The sequence below is a fragment of the Eleutherodactylus coqui genome, chromosome 5 (assembly GCF_035609145.1).
Source record: "Eleutherodactylus coqui strain aEleCoq1 chromosome 5, aEleCoq1.hap1, whole genome shotgun sequence".
Classification (NCBI taxonomy): Eukaryota; Metazoa; Chordata; class Amphibia; order Anura; family Eleutherodactylidae; genus Eleutherodactylus; species Eleutherodactylus coqui.
In genome coordinates this window covers 214,723,885-214,746,660 of record NC_089841.1, presented here as the reverse complement: position 1 = coordinate 214,746,660, position 22,776 = coordinate 214,723,885, and the positions used below count along the sequence as shown (strand labels likewise).

Sequence of the window (22,776 nt, the reverse complement as noted above, 5' to 3'; positions counted from 1 at the left end):
CTGGAAGTGAGAGATATTTACAGACTTTCTAAACTTCTTCTATGTAATCAACAATTATATATTTGCCCATTATATACTTACTGCACCTGTTCCTCTATACTGCCCATCCATAATCACAGCTAGAAACGTTAACCCCACGGCAGCCCTTTTTTTTTTTGTGTTTTCATTATTTCATTGCCACTTTCAAAATAAAATATCATTATTCTTATTTTTCCAGCGACATCGCTGCATAAGGGATCTTTTTTTTTTGCAGGATGAGCTTTAGTTTTCAATGGCACCATTAATGTACCATATAATGCATTGGGGTGAATGCAAATTTTTTTTAGACGGCGGGTATATTGTTTTTACAGCATTCATAGGAAGGTAAAAATTAGCATTATCTTCCTTTGTGGGTCAGTACAATTATGGATATATCACATGTTTATGGTTTTTATTATGTTGTCCCACTCAAAAAAATTAAAATACATTTTTGAAAAATTGCTTTCTGTCGCCGTCTTTGACAGCCATAACTTTTTAAATTTTTCCATCAGTGCAGCTGTGTAAGCTAAGCTCCGCGCAGTCCTGCCCCTTTCCATTGCTGGCTGCCGATAAGGGGCGTGGGCTTAGCACACTAGCTCCCGCCCCATCCCGCCTCCTCCCCTTGCAGAGAGTCGGCGATGGGGAGGGAGAACTGTTTAGCAGCACTAAACTGTATCCCCATGCCCAATGGCATTGTGGGCTTGGCATATAGGCACCGGGGCCGTGCCGTCTGAACGGGCACACAAACATTAGCTTTGTGTGCCCGTTCACGCATTTTTACGGCATTTGCTGGCGCACAAAGAAAACGCCAATGTCTGTGTAAATAAGCCCTAAAGAGAACAAATTGGGTTTGTGCATATGCACGTATTTTGCACACGCATTTCAGTTGCGGAAAAAAAAATACGCCCCATGCTCTATTTTGCTGCATTTTTGTGCTTAAAAAAGGGAACTAATTAACTTAATTGCCCATTTAAGTGAATGGGAGCGTGCTTGTGTGATTTTTTTGCACCTGCAATTGAGCATGACCTGTGTGTGCCAAAAGTACAGCAAAACACACATGCAGGCACTCAAAAACGCAATGCCCATTACGCAAATAAGTGGTGCAAGTGAATATGTAAATCACTTTTTACGCCCATGTGACGCAGGCCATATAGAACTCAATGTGATCATGTTGCCATGGCAACGACCTGCAAATCACAAAAAAATCCAACCTCGCTGGATTTTCTATGATCTGCGGGGCACGATTCCAGCAACATGTAACCCACATTGAGTTTTATTAGACTGCAAGCTCACAAGGCTACACTATAATCTTCAATCATGTAGCCCCAGCCCTAATTGTACCTTTATGAAGAAAGTAATGGCTTCTATGTATGCAGAGGACCTTTAGCTTTATTTTTTTTATTGTAGTTTCAATTTTATGAATTAAGCTTTTTAGCTAAACTTTGTATTGTAACAAAAATTATTTCTTGACTTTCAGATTGTCCAACTTAACTTCTAGTTATGCAAAGCTCATAGATGTGTTTGCATATCTCATTACTAAAGCTGTGATCAAAGTAGAAAAATATTGCTGATATTTACTATTCAAGCAGCAGTCCTCAATATAGGACAATAAAAAGAAAATGAAAAAAAAGCTTAGATTTGGGCTCATGCACATGGCCATATGACAGCTTCATAAATACCTAGAGTGATACGGATCCATGATAGGAAAGTCCTAGCAGTCTATGGGGACATACTGTACCTCTGCATGCCTCTGATTTTATGCAGAGCCATATAAACTCCAAGTGCTGCCATATAGGCATTGCTGGTATAGGGCAGTTTTCAATATGTCTTTCTATAAGTATTTCTATGTATCCATAGAAAGGCAGCAGAAATGCAGGCCTAAGCTCTCGCTTACGACCTGAAGGTGGCAAGTTCAATCCCTGCTTGGTTCAGGTAGCCGGCTCAAGATTGACTCATCCTTCTGAGGTTGGTAAAATGAGTACCCAGCTTGGTGGGGGTAATAAATGAAAAAGAAAAACCTGAAAGTGCTGCGGAATAAGTTGTGCTATACAAATGACAATATTTATTTAGTTGAAGGAGTTGTCCAGTTTAAAAAAAAAAACATTTTCCTACACCCTAGTAGGAGATTCTGAGTTAATCTGTTTAGGACCCTCATTTCTTGGCCAGAGTGGAGAGCAGTAACAAAGCGCATCTCTAGCTTTGGAGGATCTGTCCTATCTAGAGATGAGCGAGCACGCTCGTTTAAGGCTGATGCTCGATCGAGCATCGGTCTTGTCGACTAACTCATTAGTTGACCGAGCACCATACGGCATACGGGGGGTGGGGGGTGGCGGGGGGAGAGTCAGAGAGAAATCTCTCTCTCTCTCTCCCCGCCGCTCCCCACGTTGCCCCCCACCGCTCCCCCGAATGGTGCTTGGTCGCGTGCTCGCTCATCTCTAATCCTATCCCATGTTACACAGACAGGCCATTCATGTGAATCTACACAGTGTAGTGCTTCATTTCCCCTGTGGTGGTGCTGCTGGGAAATTGAACAATTACTGCAAGTTTTTTTTCACAGATTCTAACTGATTCCAGTGAATTCCAGCAGGAAGACACTTATCACTAATCAGCTTATTGTCAAGTGACTCTTCTAACAAGTAGAGATTGCCCTAGGAAGAGAACCCTTGTACGTTTTTCTTTCCCCTATATCCAGTAGAATTGACTAGTGAACATGTACTCTTGCAGGGAAGCCAACCTAGATGATATTAATCAATCTATTTTATAGTTAAATGGGTTGTTCCATGATAAAATATTAGAGTTCTCTACTAGATCATCCAAACCATGACAATTTTTCAATTACAATAATTTACCTAAAACGCTCCTGTGTGCAGATACTACCGTCACATACTTGCTATAGCGCCCCCTGGTGTTCTATTGATTTTCTTTCAGAATGTCCACCTAATGTGTCCAATATTGGTAAAGGCGGATAGGCTTGTTCAGAGGCTTAGTCTCTTCACCCAGTTCCTGGTGGCAGAGTGATTGACTCTGGAAGTTGCTTCTTCATGAGCACTGGACACATCAGGTGGACTGTCTTAGATATAAGTACATAAATGCAATACCTAGATGCAGGAGAATGTTTTTAAAAACTAATTCAGTTAAAAAATTGTTATATATGATATGATTTTGCATAAAATATTTAATCGTGAGACAATGGAGATTTCATTATGGGAATAGTTTGGTATGATAAATTATGTATTAACCGTTTAATTTCTGTGCCTAACAACAAAGAAACTTGGAGTTGCTTGTTTAAAATAACATGAAAAATGATTACACCTCTGGACACACAAGACCAACGATTCTTAACCAGGGACCACACATTGCAAACAACTCCGGAGAACCACTAGGAACATGTCAATGGACATTACTCACACATGAATTACTCTTCTTGCTCATCAAGAGCAAAACAGGTTCACAAAAACGTAGAATGTTTCAGTTCCCATCAGAAAGAACAAAATAGCACCACTAGGATGACCATAATGTCTTCTGGTTGTACAGTATCAATGCTCTTTAATAGTATCATCACCAGATGGGAAACCTCTAGAGGAGGTCTTGGAATCATGCATGAAGGAGAATCTGCACAAATATGGACACGGACCATGAATCATGTCATAGGGAACTTATAAGGGTAGATTCAAGGCACTTAATGACATGCGCTGTTTGTAGTGAAGGACAAATGTTCTTCCCTTGTAAAAACTAGAATGCTGAGAGTAATTGGTCCTTATATAGTATAGAAAGTTTGATCCCAACTCATTATAGTATGTTAGTAGTATAACAGTCCTATAAATTATAAGGCTTGTCCAGCTAGAACAGCACTTGCATTAAAGTGGCTGTGTATCTCCGCCACGGTTTGACCTCTTAGCTCTTAGTTTGATTCTGTCTCTTTGTAAGTAACATTCGCAATACCAGTGGGTGATGAAAATGTAAGAATTGTGGGGCGTCGGAAAATAATATTTTATTGCATTCCCATCAGTAATAACCTATGAAAGTAACATATAATTTTTCAAACAGTTACCCTAGCAACAACGATACACTGTTATCACATCATGTATCTGATTACACACTTCCAGACTGCAACTATGCACCATCCATGTCTTTAGCAATATGTAGCTCTAAAGGAAGAACGATTGTGAGCTCATTAGTACCAAATGGGGCACAGTGGCCGGGAAGTGTGCAGAGCTGCAATGCTTCTTCAGCATGCACTTCTTGGAACATCAAAAATAGCAAAAGCATTCAACTTTAGTCTTAGTCTCTCTTCTCATTGAGCTTTTCCATGAAAACAGGCCTCACTTTTATAAATGCATATTACTACATTAAGAACCCCCTTTGATATACCTGCAATAGCAAATGTGGAAATGTGGGCTCCTGGAACATCTTTGAACGGCAGGAGTCTTGTATGATGGATGATCAGATGCAAATTGTCATTTTTGGAATGGGCTACAACATTGTTTGTATTCTTCCAAATGCCCCCTATTATTGCGTATTGGTCACACTATAAAAGGTTTCTGGTCTTTAAAAAAATTAGGCAATTAGATCAGAAAAACATATACAAAAAATTTTGCCTTATTAATTGTTATATTAGTCATATGACCCCAATTATTAAGGTAACTGAGTGAATCTTCAAAACTCTTGTAAATATCAACATTTCGCAAAATTCCCTTTTATGGATATATAGTATACTGCCTATAAAATAACGGAGCCAGAAATCCTTAATCCAGAATTTCAGCCTCCATTGGCTTAAATGTAATCCCTATAGTTCCATAATGGAAAACCGACCCATAGTCGATACACTGACAATACTGATTTATTCGCCCGCCTTTTCTGAACTCTTGAATGTTAGAGACATTGGTAACGCTGCGTTTAGACGCAACGAAATTATCGCTCAGTTAATTGATCAAACGAGCAAAACTAATTGATATTAGTTCAGTTTAAACACAAGCCAACAACAAATGAAAATCGTGAGGCTTTCATTCGTCATTCAGTTTCAGTCAGCATAAAAATCAGCGCCGGCTCGTTCACTTGTTGAGCAGTTTAATCACTGATCCTTCGGTGTATCACATAGGAATGTGAAACACTGAATGAGAGGTAAACGAGAACCACACAATTCTCAACGAGGATTGTGCAGTCTAAACACACTGTCTGAGCGCAGACGAGCTGGTGATGACGTCACCAGCTCATTCGCTCGGGCAAGCGATAATCATGGGGCTCTCGTTGTGTCTAAAAGGTGCATTAGTCTATTTCAGTTTCTAACACAACTCTGAAATCTAATTGTTTTATGTTCAAAGCAGAGTTTTCAACTGCACAAATCCCGAATTTTTAGTGTGGCGGTACTTTGGCAGTCTGTCTTATTTTGGCAGTTATGAGCATTATAGCAGCATTGATCACGTTCATAAAGGGTCCTGACTAGAGATGAGCGAGTATACTCGCTAAGGCTAACTACTCGAGCGAGTAGTGCCTTAGCCGAGTATTCTCCCGCTTGTCTGTAAAGATTCGGCTACCGGTGCGGGTGACAGGTGTGTTGCGGCGGTGAGCAGGGGGGAGCGGGGGGGGGGGGGGGGGAAGAGAGGGAGAGAGGGATCTCTCCTCCATTCCTCCCAACTCTCCACCTCCGTTCCTCCCCGCTCTCCCCCGCTGCTCCCCACCCTCCGACGACACTCGAATCTTTACAGACGAGCGGGAGGATACTCGGCTAAGGCACTACTCGCTAGAGTAGTTAGCCTTAGCGAGTATACTCGCTCATCTCTAGTCCAGACATATATGTCTTCTCTGTTCCATGTGAGAAAGTTAAGAGAAAAAGTTAGAAAAAGTTCCGTTTCATTGGGAAAGAATCCTGTAAAGTAACAGAGAGTACATATTCATCCCTCTAAATAAACCCATTTATGCATGCCTACCCCTTGTCATGGCCCAGACTGAAGGGCATCTCATGAGGTTGAGGGTCTACATGATAGTGTCTTTCTACTGTTCTAACACTGCATTTTATTTATTTTACTTTAAAGACCAAAAACATTTTTGTTATGACAAGTATGCAATAAAAACAAACATCTGAGAGATTTTCCACATCCCTGTACATACCAAGGTTCAAAGATGTTACAATGTAGCAGGAGCCCAGCGTTTCCAGTACTAGCAATATGCAAGCATACAAAGTGTACAGATGTCTATGTCTATTCAACAATGTGCAACAGCAAAATGTATATTTGGATGGAGTTTATAGGAAAGAGTAGCAAATTGTACAACATTTTCCGCTTTTTCCAAAGGTATTTATCCTGAATGTGTTCCTCGGTCTAACGTAGACCAGCAAAGACCAAACTAAACTAACCGTGACGACTAATCTCAAAGCTGAAGCTAATCTTATAATGTCACTGTACAGAATAATAGGTGAACCAAAATGTTAACCGATAAAATCCTTTGTGCCTCTTCCGTGAAATATTTATATGCAAAGACTTGTTTTCTGAGACCGGCACCCAGGCATTCAGTAATCTCTGAATCATAGCTGTGACTCATGGAGCTCTACAGATTAACAGAGCAGAAACCTGGAAACCCGGCTTCATGGACACTTCTTTATTCAGCTTTATCTTAGGCAGCTATGAAAATTAGAGCAATGCTGGTCTGATCTTCTATGACAACCTGTTGGCCCTGATGCTTTATTTCTACAGAAGGATTTCTGTTCGTTGCAATCATCAACGCAATCAAATCTACAAAAGTGTCAAATGTATATCTACATATTAATATTGCATAGATAGATAGATAGTTCTGCTCGGATTCTATCTATCTTATATCTATCTATCTATCTCATATCTATCTATCTCATATCTAGCTATCTATCTATCTATCTATCTATCTATCTATCTATCTATCTATCTATCTATCTATCTAATATCTATCTATCTAATATCTATCTATCTATCATATCTATCTATAATATCTATCTATCTATCTATCTATCTATCTATCTATCTATCTATCTATCTATCTATCTATCTATCTATCTATCTATCTATCTATCTATCTATCCATCCATCCATCCATCCATCCATCCATCTATAGTGTGTGTGTGTGTGTGTATATTCTCACAAGTAACATGAATATATATAATAGTAGTCGCCTCTGCTTCATAATGCAGTGTGTGCTTGTGGCAAGGGAGCTGCTCAGGAGCACATAGCCCTTTATCAAAATTAGTTGCTCTGTGCCAGGAGTTTACAGTGCCTAATGAATAATGCAGATTGTGCCACTTCCACAAAGGAAGGACAGGATTATAGGTCCATGAAGGGTGATATTTGTTCTAGGTTAACCCTTTCCAATCCACTGTCTGACGTCTTCAGACATTCTGATTGAAGGCTGTACAGCTCCAATGTTAGAAGATGTCTGGCAGGGTATTCTTACTGTATACTACTGGCTGCTCTATTGTCGGGGGCCTCTCCAGCGTGTCCCATACTGCAGTACTGGCTCTAGCCAGCAGATGGCGCCATTGTATAATAGCAGAAAGAGAAAGCCCCCTTGGAAACCCTGAATTCCAGTGGAATGTTCTTATACTAAAAGACTTGAAAATGTATTCACAAATCCTGTGTGTTGATGCCAGTAACAATTCTGTAACAAGTGTTTATCAATGCTGAGCAAAATGTCTACATTATAGTTTGATGGTGAAAGTCTAATCCATGAGAAGTATGTATCAAGGTTTTAAAGGTCTTGCTCAATATCTTCCCTGAACATAAAGCAATTCTAGCCCATCCATATGGAAGCATTCTTCTTTTTTTATAATAAGTGAATGTAATTATTATTTTATGAGTTTATTATGCCAGACATTTTACTGTACTGTGCCCCAACTACTGTGGAACTCCAAAATCCAGTCAACCACCTTCATGTAAAGGTTGAGTGTTTTTATACCAATAAATTAAAGTGGTTGTACCAAGAATACAAGTTATCCCCTTTTCATGGCATAGAGGATAACTTGCTGTTCAGTGAGGGTCTCACCGCAGAGACCCTCACCAATCCCGTATCCCCAATCCTCACTGCAGGATTACTGCACCCCCTGCAGTGAGAAGGAGACTGAATGGAGCACTGATTACGCAAGCGCACCAGCGCTACATTCACTTTCAGTGGGGCTTTGGAGATATCTGAGCGGCACCGTCTCGGGTATTTCTGTCAGCCCCATTGAAATGAATGGAGCACTGACCGTGTATGCTCAGCAAGCGCTCCCTTCATGCTGATGTCACTGTGACAGGAGAAGAGACCCCCACAATGGCAGACAAAATGGGACAAGGGATTCCAGTTCTGGAGATCGGTGAGGGTCTCAGCAGTAAGACCTCCAACGATCAGCAAGTTATTTTTAAAAATCTTCTTGATACATGCTGAAATATAACAAGATGGAGATGAATGTTGGCAAAGTGAGGCGATACACATGGTAAATAATAGTCACACTTGGAAGAAAAGCTCATGCAAAATAGAGAGTTACTAAGATCTAGGGATGAATGGGAAATTAGTTTACCTCTTCCTTTTGTGGAATTTGATTCTTACCTTTTTGACATCCCTGACCAAATGGTATAAGGTATTTGATGGCCCGTGCCTCTGAAATATAATGAACAGAAAAGATATTGAAATTACAAAAGTACAAAAATAAAATCCGGCACAAAGCATTCTGATCATAATGTATAGCTGCTCTCCATAATTCAGTCCTAACAGAATTCCTTAGGATACCATTTATGTGCCAAGTGGCTTAGGGTGGTTTCACACCAGCCCAGGGGTTCTGCTGACCTTCCAACAGAGATGTGAAACCACCCTTACACATATAAGCAAACAACGTTGTTACTATAGGGTGAGCAGGTGAGAAAAGGCCCGGTACTGAACTTCTCCATGTTCCCAACAAAGTCATAACTTTTCTGACTTGGAGCTCCTTTTGAGTTCAGTAATAACTGTATGAAGCCATTTGCAATGAGTGCCCACTAGTGGTGGCCACAGGCATCAAGAGTTTCATCATGTATTGTTTTAAAGGGGTATTCCAGGCATTTATTATTGATGACTTATCCTTGGGATAGGTCATCAATAGTTGATTAATGGGGATCCGCCAATCAGGATCCTCAGCTGTCAGAGTGGTGAAGCTGGATGTATGCATTGGTGGTTAGGAAATGTAATAAATGGCTTCACTCCCATTGAAATTAATAGTAGCTATATCTTCTATTACATCTCTGGCTCTGACTGCAATGAGGATCCTGAAGTAATAGAAGGCATCGCTCTCGTTGATTTCAATGGGAGTGAAGCTGTCTATTACACTTCTGGCCCTGATCATTGATCCAGATGTCCTGCCCCGCTGCACTGACAGTTGGCCTGAAGGTCAGCTGATCGACGAGGATCCCAATCAACTATTAACTAATAAAAAATAGGTTAAGATGTTAATACAAAATATGCAGACTTACGCTTCTTTCACATGAGTGTTTTATTGCAGCTATTTTGCCGCGATACAATGCCTGCTGAAAATTGCGACCATGTGAAACATTGGATTCCAATGTATTTGTTCAGAGGGGTGATTTTCCGGTGCATAAAATCAGACGGATGAAAAAGATAGCACACACGGTGTGCATTCTGGCTGGTTGCTTTTACGCACTGCCAGAAAAGATAGGACTTGTTCTACCTTTTGTGGGAATACGCCAGCCGTTTCCATAGACTCCTATGGGAGCCTATGAGAGCCATCAGGAAAGGGAAGGGGGAGGGAGTTTAGCAGCGTCTCGCATTGCTAAAGTTCCTCTCCCTCCCCTTGCTGACAGCTCCCATAGGCTAGGGAAGGGGAAGGGAGTTTAGCATGACTAGCTCTGCTAAGCTCCCACCCTCTCCATTTACCGGCAGCTGGCAAGGGGCGGAGAGGGGAAAGATAGTTTAGAGCTGAACTCTCTCCCCCCGGTCGATGGCATCTAAATGGGTAAGAAAGCAGTTCATGTGAGGCCGAAGATCGCATCGCCTGTGCGAACGAGGCCCAAATCAGAGCCAGACATACAAAACAATTATATTTTGGCCCATAGTAGAGCCATTTATTACACTAATGCTGATATCTTACTGCATTTTTTTCTAGTATTGTATTCTATATGAATGTGTTGAGGACTAATCATCCGGGACAGTCTGGTACATTGGTGCTGCTCTTATATCTACAATGCTGATAGGTCATCAATAGTAAATGCCCAGAATGCACCAATAAGGGAGACCGGTCATTTCAAGTTACCTACCTTAGGCAACATGCTAAAATCTTAATGACCGAGGCAAATTGTGCTTTATAAACTACCACAGCTTCTACTTGCAAATCATGATGCCACATGCAAACAGTAAAAGTTCTTTAAAGCTGATCATTAGAGATGAGCGAACGTACTCGTCCGAGCTTGATACTCGTTCGAGTATTAGCGTGTTCGAGATGCTCGTTACTAGAGGCGAGTACCGCGCGATGTTCGAGTTACTTTCACTTTCATCTCTGAGACGTTAGCACGCTTTTCTGGCAAATAGAAAGACAGGGAAGGCATTACAACTTTCCCCTGCGACGTTCAAGCCCTATACCACCCCCCTGCTGTGAGTGGCTGGCGAGATCAGGTGTCACCCGAGAATAAAAATCGGCCCCTCCCGCGGCTCGCGACAGATGCATTCTGACAGAGATCAGGGACAGTGCTGCTGGTGCCGGAGCTGCTATAGGGAAAGCGTTAGGAGTTATTTTAGGCTTCAAGAACCCCAACGGTCCTTCTTAGGGCCACATCTAACCATGTGCAGTAGTGTGGAGGCTGCTTTTTGCAGTGTTGCACTTTTTTTTTTTTTTGTATATCGGCCGTGCAGAGCATTGCGTCCTGCAGTAATTTTACATTGTCCAGGGCCAGTAGTGGTGAGGCAGGGACAGAAGACATATTTAGTGTATATAGGCAGTGGGCCTTTCCAAAAACATTTGGGAAAAAAAATCTATTTGGGCTGCCTGTGACCGTCCTCTGTGTACTGGGTCTCTGCTGGGGGTAGTTGTCCTAATTCATACGCAGCCAGCTAAGTGTTACAGCAGGCTTGCGCAAAATTCTTTCCTGCCTCTGTGTTGCCTCTTACATCACCGCTGTATTCCTGTCCACAAGTGTACTGGGTCTCTGCTGGGGGTAGTTGTCCTAATTCATACGCAGCCAGCTAAGTGTTACAGCAGGCTTGCGCAAAATTCTTTCCTGCCTCTGTGTTGCCTCTTACATCACCGCTGTATTCCTGTCCACAGTGAAACAGTCTGCAGTAATTTTACATTGTCCAGGGCCAGTAGTGGTGAGGCAGGGACAGAAGACATATTTAGTGTATATAGGCAGTGGGCCTTTCCAAAAACATTTGGGAAAAAAAATCTATTTGGGCTGCCTGTGACCGTCCTCTGTGTACTGGGTCTCTGCTGGGGGTAGTTGTCCTAATTCATACGCAGCCAGCTAAGTGTTACAGCAGGCTTGCGCAAAATTCTTTCCTGCCTCTGTGTTGCCTCTTACATCACCGCTGTATTCCTGTCCACAAGTGTACTGGGTCTCTGCTGGGGGTAGTTGTCCTAATTCATACGCAGCCAGCTAAGTGTTACAGCAGGCTTGCGCAAAATTCTTTCCTGCCTCTGTGTTGCCTCTTACATCACCGCTGTATTCCTGTCCACAAGTATACTGGGTCTCTGCTGGGGGTAGTTGTCCTAATTCATACGCAGCCAGCTAAGTGTTACAGCAGGCTTGCGCAAAATTCTTTCCTGCCTCTGTGTTGCCTCTTACATCACCGCTGTATTCCTGTCCACAAGTGTACTGGGTCTCTGCTGGGGGTAGTTGTCCTAATTCATACGCAGCCAGCTAAGTGTTACAGCAGGTTTGCGCAAAATTCTTTCCTGCCTCTGTGTTGCCTCTTACATCACCGCTGTATTCCTGTCCACAAGTGTACTGGGTCTCTGCTGGGGGTAGTTGTCCTAATTCATACGCAGCCAGCTAAGTGTTACAGCAGGCTTGCGCAAAATTCTTTCCTGCCTGTGTGTTGCCTCTTACATCACATCTGTATTCCTGTCCACAAGTGTACTGGGTCTCTGCTGGGGGTAGTTGTCCTAATTCATACGCAGCCAGCTAAGTGTTACAGCAGGCTTGCGCAAAATTCTTTCCTGCCTCTGTGTTGCCTCTTACATCACCGCTGTATTCCTGTCCACAGTGAAACAGTCTGCAGTAATTTTACATTGTCCAGGGCCAGTAGTGGTGAGGCAGGGACAGAAGACATATTTAGTGTATATAGGCAGTGGGCCTTTCCAAAAACATTTGGGAAAAAAAATCTATTTGGGCTGCCTGTGACCGTCCTCTGTGTACTGGGTCTCTGCTGGGGGTAGTTGTCCTAATTCATACGCAGCCAGCTAAGTGTTACAGCAGGCTTGCGCAAAATTCTTTCCTGCCTCTGTGTTGCCTCTTACATCACCGCTGTATTCCTGTCCACAAGTGTACTGGGTCTCTGCTGGGGGTAGTTGTCCTAATTCATACGCAGCCAGCTAAGTGTTACAGCAGGGTTGCGCAAAATTCTTTCCTGCCTCTGCTGTGTGTTCCGTAAGCAAAGTCAGCCTCCAACCACAGGCCAATAAGCGGCACATTTAATTACAGCGTTCTGTTTCTGCACTACTGGTAATACACCATGCTAAGGGGTAGGCCTAGAGGACGTGGACGTGGGCGAGGACGCGGAGGCCCAAGTCAGGGTGTGGGCACAGGCCGAGCTCCTGATCCAGGTGTATCGCAGCCGACTGCTGCGGGATTAGGAGAGAGGCACGTTTCTGGCGTCCCCACATTCATCTCACAATTAATGGGTCCACGCGGTAGACCTTTATTAGAAAATGAGCAGTGTGAGCAGGTCCTGTCGTGGATGGCAGAAAGTGCATCCAGCAATCTATCGACCACCCAGATTTCTGCGCCGTCCACTGCTGCAACTCTGAATCCTCTGGCTGCTGCTCCTCCTTCCTCCCAGCCTCCTCACTCCATTACAATGACACATTCTGAGGAGCAGGCAGACTCCCATGAACTGTTCCCGGGCCCCTGCCCAGAATGGCCAGCAATGGTTCCTCTCCCACCGGAGGAGTTTGTCGTGACCGATGAGGTGACTGACCCCACCTGGGTTGCTACGCCTACTGAGGACAGGTCTTCAGAGGGGGAGGCAAGTGCAGCAGCAGGGCAGGTTGCAAGAGGCAGTGCGGTGGCCAGGGGTAGAGGCAGGGCCAGACCGAATAATCCACCAACTGTTTTCCAAAGCGCCCCCTCGCGCCATGCCACCCTGCAGAGGCCGAGGTGCTCAAAGGTGTGGCAGTTTTTCACAGAGTGCAGACGACCGACGAACAGTGGTGTGCAACCTTTGTCGCGCCAAGATCAGCCGGGGAGCCACCACCACCAGCCTCACCACCACCAGCATGCGCAGACATATGATGGCCAAGCACCCCACAAGGTGGGACGAAGGCCGTTCACCGCCTCCGGTTTGCACCGCTGCCTCTCCCCCTGTGCCCCAACCTGCCACTGAGATCCAACCCCCCTCTCAGGACACAGGCACTACCGTCTCCTGGCCTACACTCACACCCTCACCTCCGCTGTCCTCGGCCCCATCCACCAATGTCTCTCAGCGCACCGTCCAGCCGTCGCTAGCGCAAGTGTTGGAGCGCAAGCACAAGTACGCCGCCACGCACCCACACGCTCAAGCGTTAAACGTGCACATAGCCAAATTTATCAGCCTGGAGATGCTGCCGTATAGAGTTGTGGAAACGGAGGCTTTCAAAGTTATGATGGCGGCGGCGGCCCTGCGCTACTCAGCTCCCAGTCGCCACTACTTTTCCCGATGTGCCGTCCCAGCCCTGCACGACCACGTCTCCCGCAACATTGTACGCGCCCTCACCAACGCGATTACTGCCAAGGTCCACTTAACAACGGACACGTGCACAAGCACAGGCGGGCAGGGCCACTATATCTCCCTGACGGCACATTGGGTGAATTTAGTGGAGGCTGAGACAGAGTCAGAGCCTGGGACCGCTCACGTCCTACCCACCCCCAGAATTGCGGGCCCCAGCTCGGTGGTGGTATCTGCGGCGGTGTATGCTTCCTCCACTAAACCACCCTCCTCCTCCTCCTACGCAACCTCTGTCTCGCAATCAAGATGTGTCAGCAGCAGCATGTCGCCAGCAGTCGGTGTCGCGCGGCGTGGCAGCACAGCGGTGGGCAAGCGTCAGCAGGCCGTGCTGAAACTACTCAGCTTAGGAGAGAAGAGGCACACGGCCCACGAACTGCTGCAGGGTCTGACAGAGCAGACCGACCGCTGGCTTGCGCCGCTGAGCCTCCAACCGGGCATGGTCGTGTGTGACAACGGCCATAACCTGGTGGTGGCTCTGCAGCTCGGCAGCCTCACGCACGTGCCATGCCTGGCCCACGTCTTTAATTTGGTGGTTCAGCGCTTTCTGAAAAGCTACCCACGCTTGTCAGACCTGCTCGGAAAGGTGCGCCGGCTCTGCGCACATTTCCGCAAGTCCCACACGGGCGCTGCCACCCTGCGCACCCTGCAACATCGGTTTCATCTGCCAGTGCACCGACTGCTGTGCGACGTGCCCACACGGTGGAACTCTACGCTCCACATGTTGGCCAGGCTCTATGAGCAGCGTAGAGCTATAGTGGAATACCAACTCCAACATGGGCGGCGCAGTGGGAGTCAGCCTCCTCAATTCTTTACAGAAGAGTGGGCCTGGTTGGCAGACATCTGCCAGGTCCTTGGAAACTTTGAGGAGTCTACCCAGATGGTGAGCGGCAATGCTGCAATCATTAGCGTCACCATTCCTCTGCTATGCCTCTTGAGAAGTTCCCTGCAAAGCATAAAGGCAGACGCTTTGTGCTCAGAAACAGAGGCGGGGGAAGACAGTATGTCGCTGGATAGTCAGAGCACCCTCCTGTCTATATCTCACCGCGTTGAGGAGGAGGAGGAGCATGAGGAGGATGAGGAGGAGGGGGAAGAGACAGCTTGGCCCACTGCTGAGGGTACCCATGCTGCTTGCCTGTCATCCTTTCAGCGTGTATGGCCTGAGGAGGAGGATCCTGAAAGTGATCTTCCTAGTGAAGACAGCCATGTGTTGCGTACAGGTACCCTGGCACACATGGCTGACTTCATGTTAGGATGCCTTTCTCGTGACCCTCGCGTTACACGCATTCTGGCCACTACGGATTACTGGGTGTACACACTGCTCGACCCACAGTATAAGGAGAACCTTTCCACTCTCATACCCAAAGAGGAAAGGGGTTCGAGAGTGATGCTATACCACAGGACCCTGGCGGACAAGCTGATGGTAAAATTCCCATCCGACAGCGCTAGTGGCCGAAGGCGCAGTTCCGAGGGCCAGGTAGCAGGGGAGGCGCAGAGATCAGGCAGCATGTACAGCACAGGCAGGGGAACACTCTCTAAGGCCTTTGACAGCTTTCTGGCTCCCCAGCAAGACTGTGTCACCGCTCCCCAGTCAAGGCTGAGTCGGCGGGAGCACTGTAAAAGGATGGTGAGGGAGTACGTAGCCGATCGCACGACCGTCCTCGGTGATGCCTCTGCCCCCTACAACTACTGGGTGTCGAAGCTGGACACGTGGCCTGAACTCGTGCTGTATGCCCTGGAGGTGCTTGCTTGTCCTGCGGCTAGCGACTTGTCAGAGAGGGTGTTTAGTGCGCCTGGGGGAATCATCACGGATAAGCGTACCCGCCTGTCAACCGACAGTGCCGACAGGCTTACACTCATCAAGATGAACAAAGCCTGGATTTCCCCAGACTTCTCTTCTCCACCAGCGGACAGCAGCGATACCTAAACAATACGTAGGCTGCACCCGCGGATGAAAGCATTGTTCTCTATCACCATCAAAAACGTGGACCTTTTAGCTTCATCAATCTGTGTATAATATTCCTCCTCCTCCTCCTGCTCCTCCTCCTGAAACCTCACGTAATCACGCCGAACGGGCAATTTTTCTTAGGCCCACAAGGCTCAGTCATATAATTTTTGTAAACAATTTTTATACGTTTCAATGCTCATTAAAGCGTTGAAACTTTCATCTGAACCAATTTTTATTTTAACTGGGCTGCCTCCAGGCCTAGTTACAAATTAAGCCACATTAACCAAAGCGATTAATGGGTTTCACCTGCCCTCTTGGTTGGGCATGGGCAATTTTTCTGACGTACATTAGTACTGTTGGTACACCAATTTTTTGGGGCCCTCGCCTACAGTGTAATCGAATTAATTTTTTGCCCACCTGCATTAAAGCTGACGTTACATCAGCTGTGCTGGGCACTGCAATGGGATATATTTATGTACCGCCGGTGGGTTCCAGGGAGCCACCCATGCTGTGGGTCCACAGGGAGTTGTAACTGCATGTGTCTACTTCTAAAGAACCCCAGTCTGACTGGGGCATGCAGTATGGGCCGAAGCCCACCTGCATTAAACATGACATTACCTCAGCTGTGATGGGCAATGCAATGGGATATATTTATGTACCACCGGTGGCTTCCTGGCACCCACCCATGCTGTCGGTCCACAGGGAGTTGTACCTGCCTGTGTCTATGAATTAAAAACCCCGGTCAGGTTGGGGCATGCAGTGTGGGCCGAAGCCCACCTGCATTTAATCTGACGTTAGCTCTGCTGTCCAGGGCACTGCAATGGGATACATTTATGTACAGCCGGTGGGTTCCAGGGAGCCACCCATGCTGTGGGTGCACACGGAATTCCCATTGCGGAGTTGTACCTGCCTGTGACTATTTATAAAAAAACGCGGTCTGACTGGGGCATGCAGACACCTTGACAGAATGAATAGTGTGTGGCACATAGGTTCCCCATTGCTATGCCCACGTGTGTAGCTCCAGATGGAGGTGGCACAGGATTGGATTTCTCATTGCTTATGTACAGCATTGTGGACTATCGCCCCGCCCCTTTTAAAGAGGGTCACTGCCTAGCCGTGCCAACCCTCTGTAGTGTGTGCCTGCGGCTCCTCCTCATGGCAGACGCACTTCAAAATAGACATGAGTGTGGTGCGGCATGAGGGCAGCTGAAGGCTGCGCAGGGACACTTTGGTGTGCGCTGTGGACACTGGGTCGTGCGGGGGGGGGGGGGGGGGTTGGGCAGCATGTAACCCAGGAGAAGTGGCAGCGGAGTGTCATGCAGGCAGTGATTGTGCTTTGTTGGAGGTAGTGTGGTGCTTAGCTAAGGTATGCATTGCTAATGAGGGCTTTTCAGAAGTAAAAGTTGTTGGGAGGGGGTGGGGGCACTCTTGCCGCTATTGTGGCTTAATAGTGGGACCTGGGAACTTGAGATGCAGCCCAACATGTAGCCCCTCGCCTGCCCTATCCATTGCTGTGTCGTTCCCATCACTTTCTTGAATTGCCCAGATTTTCACAAATGAAAACCTTAGCGAGCATCGGCGATACACAAAAATGCTCGGGTCGTCCATTGACTTCAATGGGGTTCGTTACTCGAAACGAACCCTCGAGCATCGCGATAATTTCGTCCCGAGTAACGAGCACCCGAGCATTTTGGTGCTCGCTCATCTCTACTGATCATATAAAGCTGTTTCATATTTGCCTTCATGTATAACTTGTAACAAGTCTATCTTTTTTGAAGTAATGCATTAGAATGCTTCACTATATAGGAATCACAGATACATAATCCACTACACCTGGGGACATGTAGGGGGAAACGTAGCGCATCATTAACAGCAATGCAGCTGAGAAGTATTGTGTTAGGCTTCTTAGACAGGATGAGAAGGTCACATATAAATGCATGCATCTGAATAGGAAACAAGGGCAATCACTTGCATTTGTTACACTTGATAGGAATTTATCATCTGGAATGAAAGTGAATAATTTATTAGGAGGAAACTTCAGAGGATAAGAAGTGATTAGTATTTCTTTGTTGTTCCTCTTGATTGCAAAGGTAATTTCTTTGTAGCTAAAAGCAACTCTGGATGTGGTGTAGTGGTTGCTGGCATCTAGAGACTTCACAGGACTTTACAAATTGCTGTACAAGAAATCCCCTGCCATTCTATTGACTTACTCTTCAATTCTTCTTTAGAAGACAAGAATGCTGATAATCCTTGATATATTGGTATAAAACTTGATTTTTCTGATCATTGTCCCTCCCCACTGGTCCCCAACCAGTGGCTCTGGAGTCACATGTGGCTTGCAACTCCCAGCTGTTTGGCTCAGTTATGGTTTCAATTATGGCCTCTGAGTCACATATCCTATGTGTGTGTAAGGGACTACCCTAAAAGGTGTACTGGGCTTCACAATGGACCACCATGATGGCCACTGCAAACAGAACTGAGCATGCTCCCTGGGAAGTTTCCAGTGAGATGAAGTTAGAACTCTAAAAAGTTTTGGAACCGCACTACCAGAGAGATAGTGTAGGGACTGTGTGAGTGCTGCCGAAAGGGGCGATGATATGCAGAGGAGCTGTATGGATAAGGCTACATTCACACAAGTTGCGAGATGCACAGAACTCATGTGAATATGAACTCCATTCTTTCGAATGGAGTCATACACATGAGCGATGTTTTCCCTCTCAGCGATGCTGCACGGTAAAAAAATGATTGCATGTCCTACTTTTTCGTATCCCTCAGAACACATTGTCCATTGTTTTCAACGGGACAGTCAAACACATTGCATGCCGTGTGATATGCATACCAGTGCGATGTGAATGCCAGTGTGATGGGATGTTACTCATTGAAATCAATGGGAAACACTTGCTGATAATCAGATACGCTTAAAACAAGTGCTGGAGGATCGGAATTTCACAGAAGGGATGTGAGGCATTTTGCATTAAAAACACCTTGCATCAACGGGTTAAATGCAAGTTGACAAACATGATACAGCGCTCACCCGTGTGAAGGTAGCCTTAGACAGAGAGCACCATGCAGAGGAAAATCAATGACAGTCACACATTAATACTCAGGGAATTGCATTCTGAGCAGATTGCTAATGCACATCTGTTAACCCCAGTTGTTCCGTATCCAGCTGGACAGTTCCAGATTTCAAGGGCTGTGCACCTGATGGCTATGCTCCTGGTTTCAGTTCCTGGCCATGCCCCTGATCTACATGCTCCGGGTTCAAGCTCCTGATACATTCCTGGTCTCCCTGGTTCTGTTCCACAGTCCATGTCTGGTATCCCTGGTCCTGTTCCTTGTTCCCATCTTAGCTCCACTGCTAATCAGTGTGTGATTGGTTAGAATCTTTTTATATGGTTTTCGTTTCTGCAGTGTGGTGAGGTTGATAGCTGTGACAATGGGTTCTATCAAGTATTACTTCCTCTGTTTGCTAGTACCTAGCTCTACTCCAGTCTTGTCAAGTCTGTTCCCTCAGTGTTCCTTTTCCTTAGATTTCTGGTCTAGTCTGTGTTTACCAGTTTATGGTTTGTCAAATCCTTCCTTGTTTGTTTCCATCCGCATTGGGTCATTCCAGCATTCGCTTCTTTAGTCTCTTGCCTGAGTGTTGCTGACCTGTTCTCAGAGATAGTGTTTTAGACAGGATCATCCATAGGAACAACTTAGGTCTGTTTAAAAACAGTAGGGTCTGGTGTTGAGGTGCAGTGTCAGGGGGAGATTAGGAAGAGACATAGGGAGAGGCAGTTTTAGGATCAGCATTTCTCTGGTTATTTTGGTTCCTTACTATCTGTTCCAGTCTCCACTGCAAGTTTTATTATCAAGGTCCTCATCATCTGGTTACCATAATACTTGGCTCATCGAATGGTGAGTTACTAGTTACATTTTTGTTTTCACTGTGTTGATATATGCTTTATATTTATATTTCTTGTGACATTTGGTTGCTATGCTATTCGGCTCCACTGTAAGTCCTGGGATTATCTGAATACTTGCAGATACAGTTAGTACCCAGGAAAGGCGATGGATAAATGTGTGGTCTAGTTCTGCTGTTTAGTGTCCAGTTCAGCTGGAGTCATTACAGTTTTGGCTGCCAGCTGGTAACTATTCAGGGAAATGTACTGATGGGTCTTCTAATTCACATAGATACATTTCTTATAGTTCTCTTTTCTTCTTTTATACTGTCTATGTTCTAAACTTACAACTTTGTTAGTTACTGTATATAAAAAGCTGAGATAATTTTCTGTTCTAATCATGGTTACTATAATGTACTTACTAATTCAAGACACTAGAAGCCGTACAATGAAGTTAGTTATTGAAGGCTTTGCTCCTTACCGTATTGTAAAGTTCCTCTAGCCTGGAAAGTGTGAGGAATCGGTGCATGCTGACTCCATTTTCTATAAGTAATTTCACAAAGTCTACCCTGTCTAGCACCAAGGCATCTAGCATTGCTTGTTCCAAAGACCCAACCTAATGGATACAAAATCAATAGAAAGGAAAATTGGATTTAATTCATAATTTCATTAGGATAGCAATTAACATAAAGATTTCTCTCAGTTAAAAGAATGTTTCAATACGTATCTCATATCGAAATGCTTGTCTGAAAACAATATACATGCCATTATGCTGTATGAGGGTGGAACTTTTGCATTGTGAGATATTTTTGACCTAAGGTTGTGAAATAGTACCTTTGGAACTGGAATCTTCACCAAAGTTATAAGAGCTAGAAACGTTACCGAATATTAGGAAATTGCTTTTATATCACACTGACCATAGGAAGTCTGTAGTGCATCTCTTATTAAGGCCTTAGTCAGACGGGCATTTTTTTCGCGCGATTTGCGGATCGCATGACGGATGCGCATCCGCAAATCGCGTGACCGGTGCCCGAAAATCTGCTCCTAGCCGAGTTTCATTAGAAACGGACCAGAGCTGTCCAGCGCATTGCATTCAATGGAGCCGGCAATACAGCTGGCTCCATTGAAAGCAATGCGCTGCCGGCGAGTGTGGGATGAATTGTCGGGAAGGGCTTAAATATATAAACCCTTCCCTGCAATTCATCCAGAAAAGTGTTAAAATAAAAAATATATATATACTGACCTTCTCCCGGCAGCCGGAGTTCCGCGCGGCCGGCCTGCAGTGGGTGTGAAGGGGGTGTGAGTCAGACCTGACCCCTGATTGGCTCAGCGCTGAGCCAATCAGAGGCAGGTCTGACTCACACCCCCTTCACACCCACTGCAGGCCGGCCGCACGGAACTCCGGCTGCCGGGAGCAGGTGAGTGTATATATATATTTTTTATTTTAACACTTTTCTGGATGAATTGCAGGGAAGGGCTTATATATTTAAGCCCTTCCCGACAATTCATCCCGCGCATGACGGCAGCCCATTGCTTTCAATGGAGCCGGCTGTATTGCCGGTCCATTGAATTCAATGGGCAAACATCGTTCTTCTCTGCCACAGCTGTTACAGCTGTGGCAGAGAAGAATGATTTGTCTTCTATATGTTCTCAATGGGGTCGGCGCTAGACACCTAGACGGTGAGGAGACTCAAAAGGCCATTCATGCTCCTCTGGGTAATATGCAAATAAGGGAAATGGGATAACATCTTCATTTTTGCTCGCAAATACTGACCAAAATACATCTGTGTGAAAGACGCCTAAAATCTGTCAAAATGAAATCTGTTTAGCAGCACAACAGGAGTGAATCATAAACATCTAAAAATGTACCGGCCACTGTTGTCCATAAATAAAGATCTGGCTGCGAGCAATATCCACTCTATTCCAGGCTAATGCGAGGCTCAGCTGGTCCGGAGCAGAAGCATTGGCACCTGATTATCAGACAGAAAATAGCAATTTTAAGTCAAGCAGTATGGATACAATGTAGCAATCATCATTTATACCATGTCTATACTACAATAGCACATATATAAAATTCCTCCATTTCAACCTTTCAAATATTAACATTGATGATGATAATAATAATCAGTTATATCATCGCTTGACAATGCGCACGTTTCACGCCCGTCAGAGAATCTCATCAAGTTCAATGGGAAACATTGCATCATACTCGCATGCACATGACACAACATGTGACTGCCATGCAATGTCTTTTAAGGTCCCATTGAAAACAATTGCCGAGGTGTTCCGAGGGAGTGCCAAAAGAATGCCTCTCAGAACATGCTGCGAGGAAAAAAAGAGAAAAACAGGGTCTTCTGGTGGGTGGGATGTTACTAGTAAAGGCTTTGCTTGCTAGGTTAATGTCGGCTGAACCCTTCTGAGGCAGAATGCCAGCCGACATTGTTGGAGAAGGTTGCGTTCAGCTCCAGTGATTTTTTTTCAAGAAGTTGTTCAGTTTTTTGCCTGATGGCTGATTCATACAACAAGTGAAATCAAAGGTGACAACAATGTTTGCTGAAAGGCGGACAGTGCACTGAGAATTTATAACACAGGGTCAAACAATTAACCAAAGTTGTTATTTGAAAGTTTTGAAAAGGTTGCGTCACGACAAACAGGTGACTGGTTCTTCCATCATGACAATGCATCTGTCCACTCAGCATGACACTCTGTATTCACCCGATCTCGCTCTGTTCGTGTTTTTTTTTAAAGTTTTTCTTCATTGGGTTACAAGAAACCTCAAAGGAAATGATTTTGCAGATGTCGAAGAGGTGAAACAAAAAACAGCACAACAACTAAACGAACATCAATAACGAGTTTAAAAAATGCTTTGAGCAGTGGATAGAACGTTTGAACAAATGTATTGCCTTAAATGGAGAGGACTCTGAAGGAGACTGAGGCTTCAAATTGTACAAATAAATACATTATTTTTAATAAGTGAATTCCCATTTCTTTTGAGAATTTCTTCATATGTAATTTTCATATTAC

General features: G+C 45.0%; 1 protein-coding gene across 4 annotated transcripts in view; it reads right to left on the bottom strand.

Moving 5' to 3' along the window:
• TRPM3 (transient receptor potential cation channel subfamily M member 3) overlaps positions 1-22,776 on the bottom strand; it is a 591,964-nt gene that overhangs the window by 97,274 nt on the left and 471,914 nt on the right. For all 4 annotated transcript variants that reach the window (XM_066604176.1, XM_066604177.1, XM_066604178.1 and 1 more), the window contains exons 10-12: positions 21,622-21,722; positions 20,234-20,368; positions 8,566-8,616 (exon numbers count right to left, since the gene is read on the bottom strand). In XM_066604176.1, the coding sequence (XP_066460273.1) occupies positions 8,566-8,616; positions 20,234-20,368; positions 21,622-21,722 (287 nt within the window). The remainder of the gene's footprint in view (positions 1-8,565; positions 8,617-20,233; positions 20,369-21,621; positions 21,723-22,776) is intronic.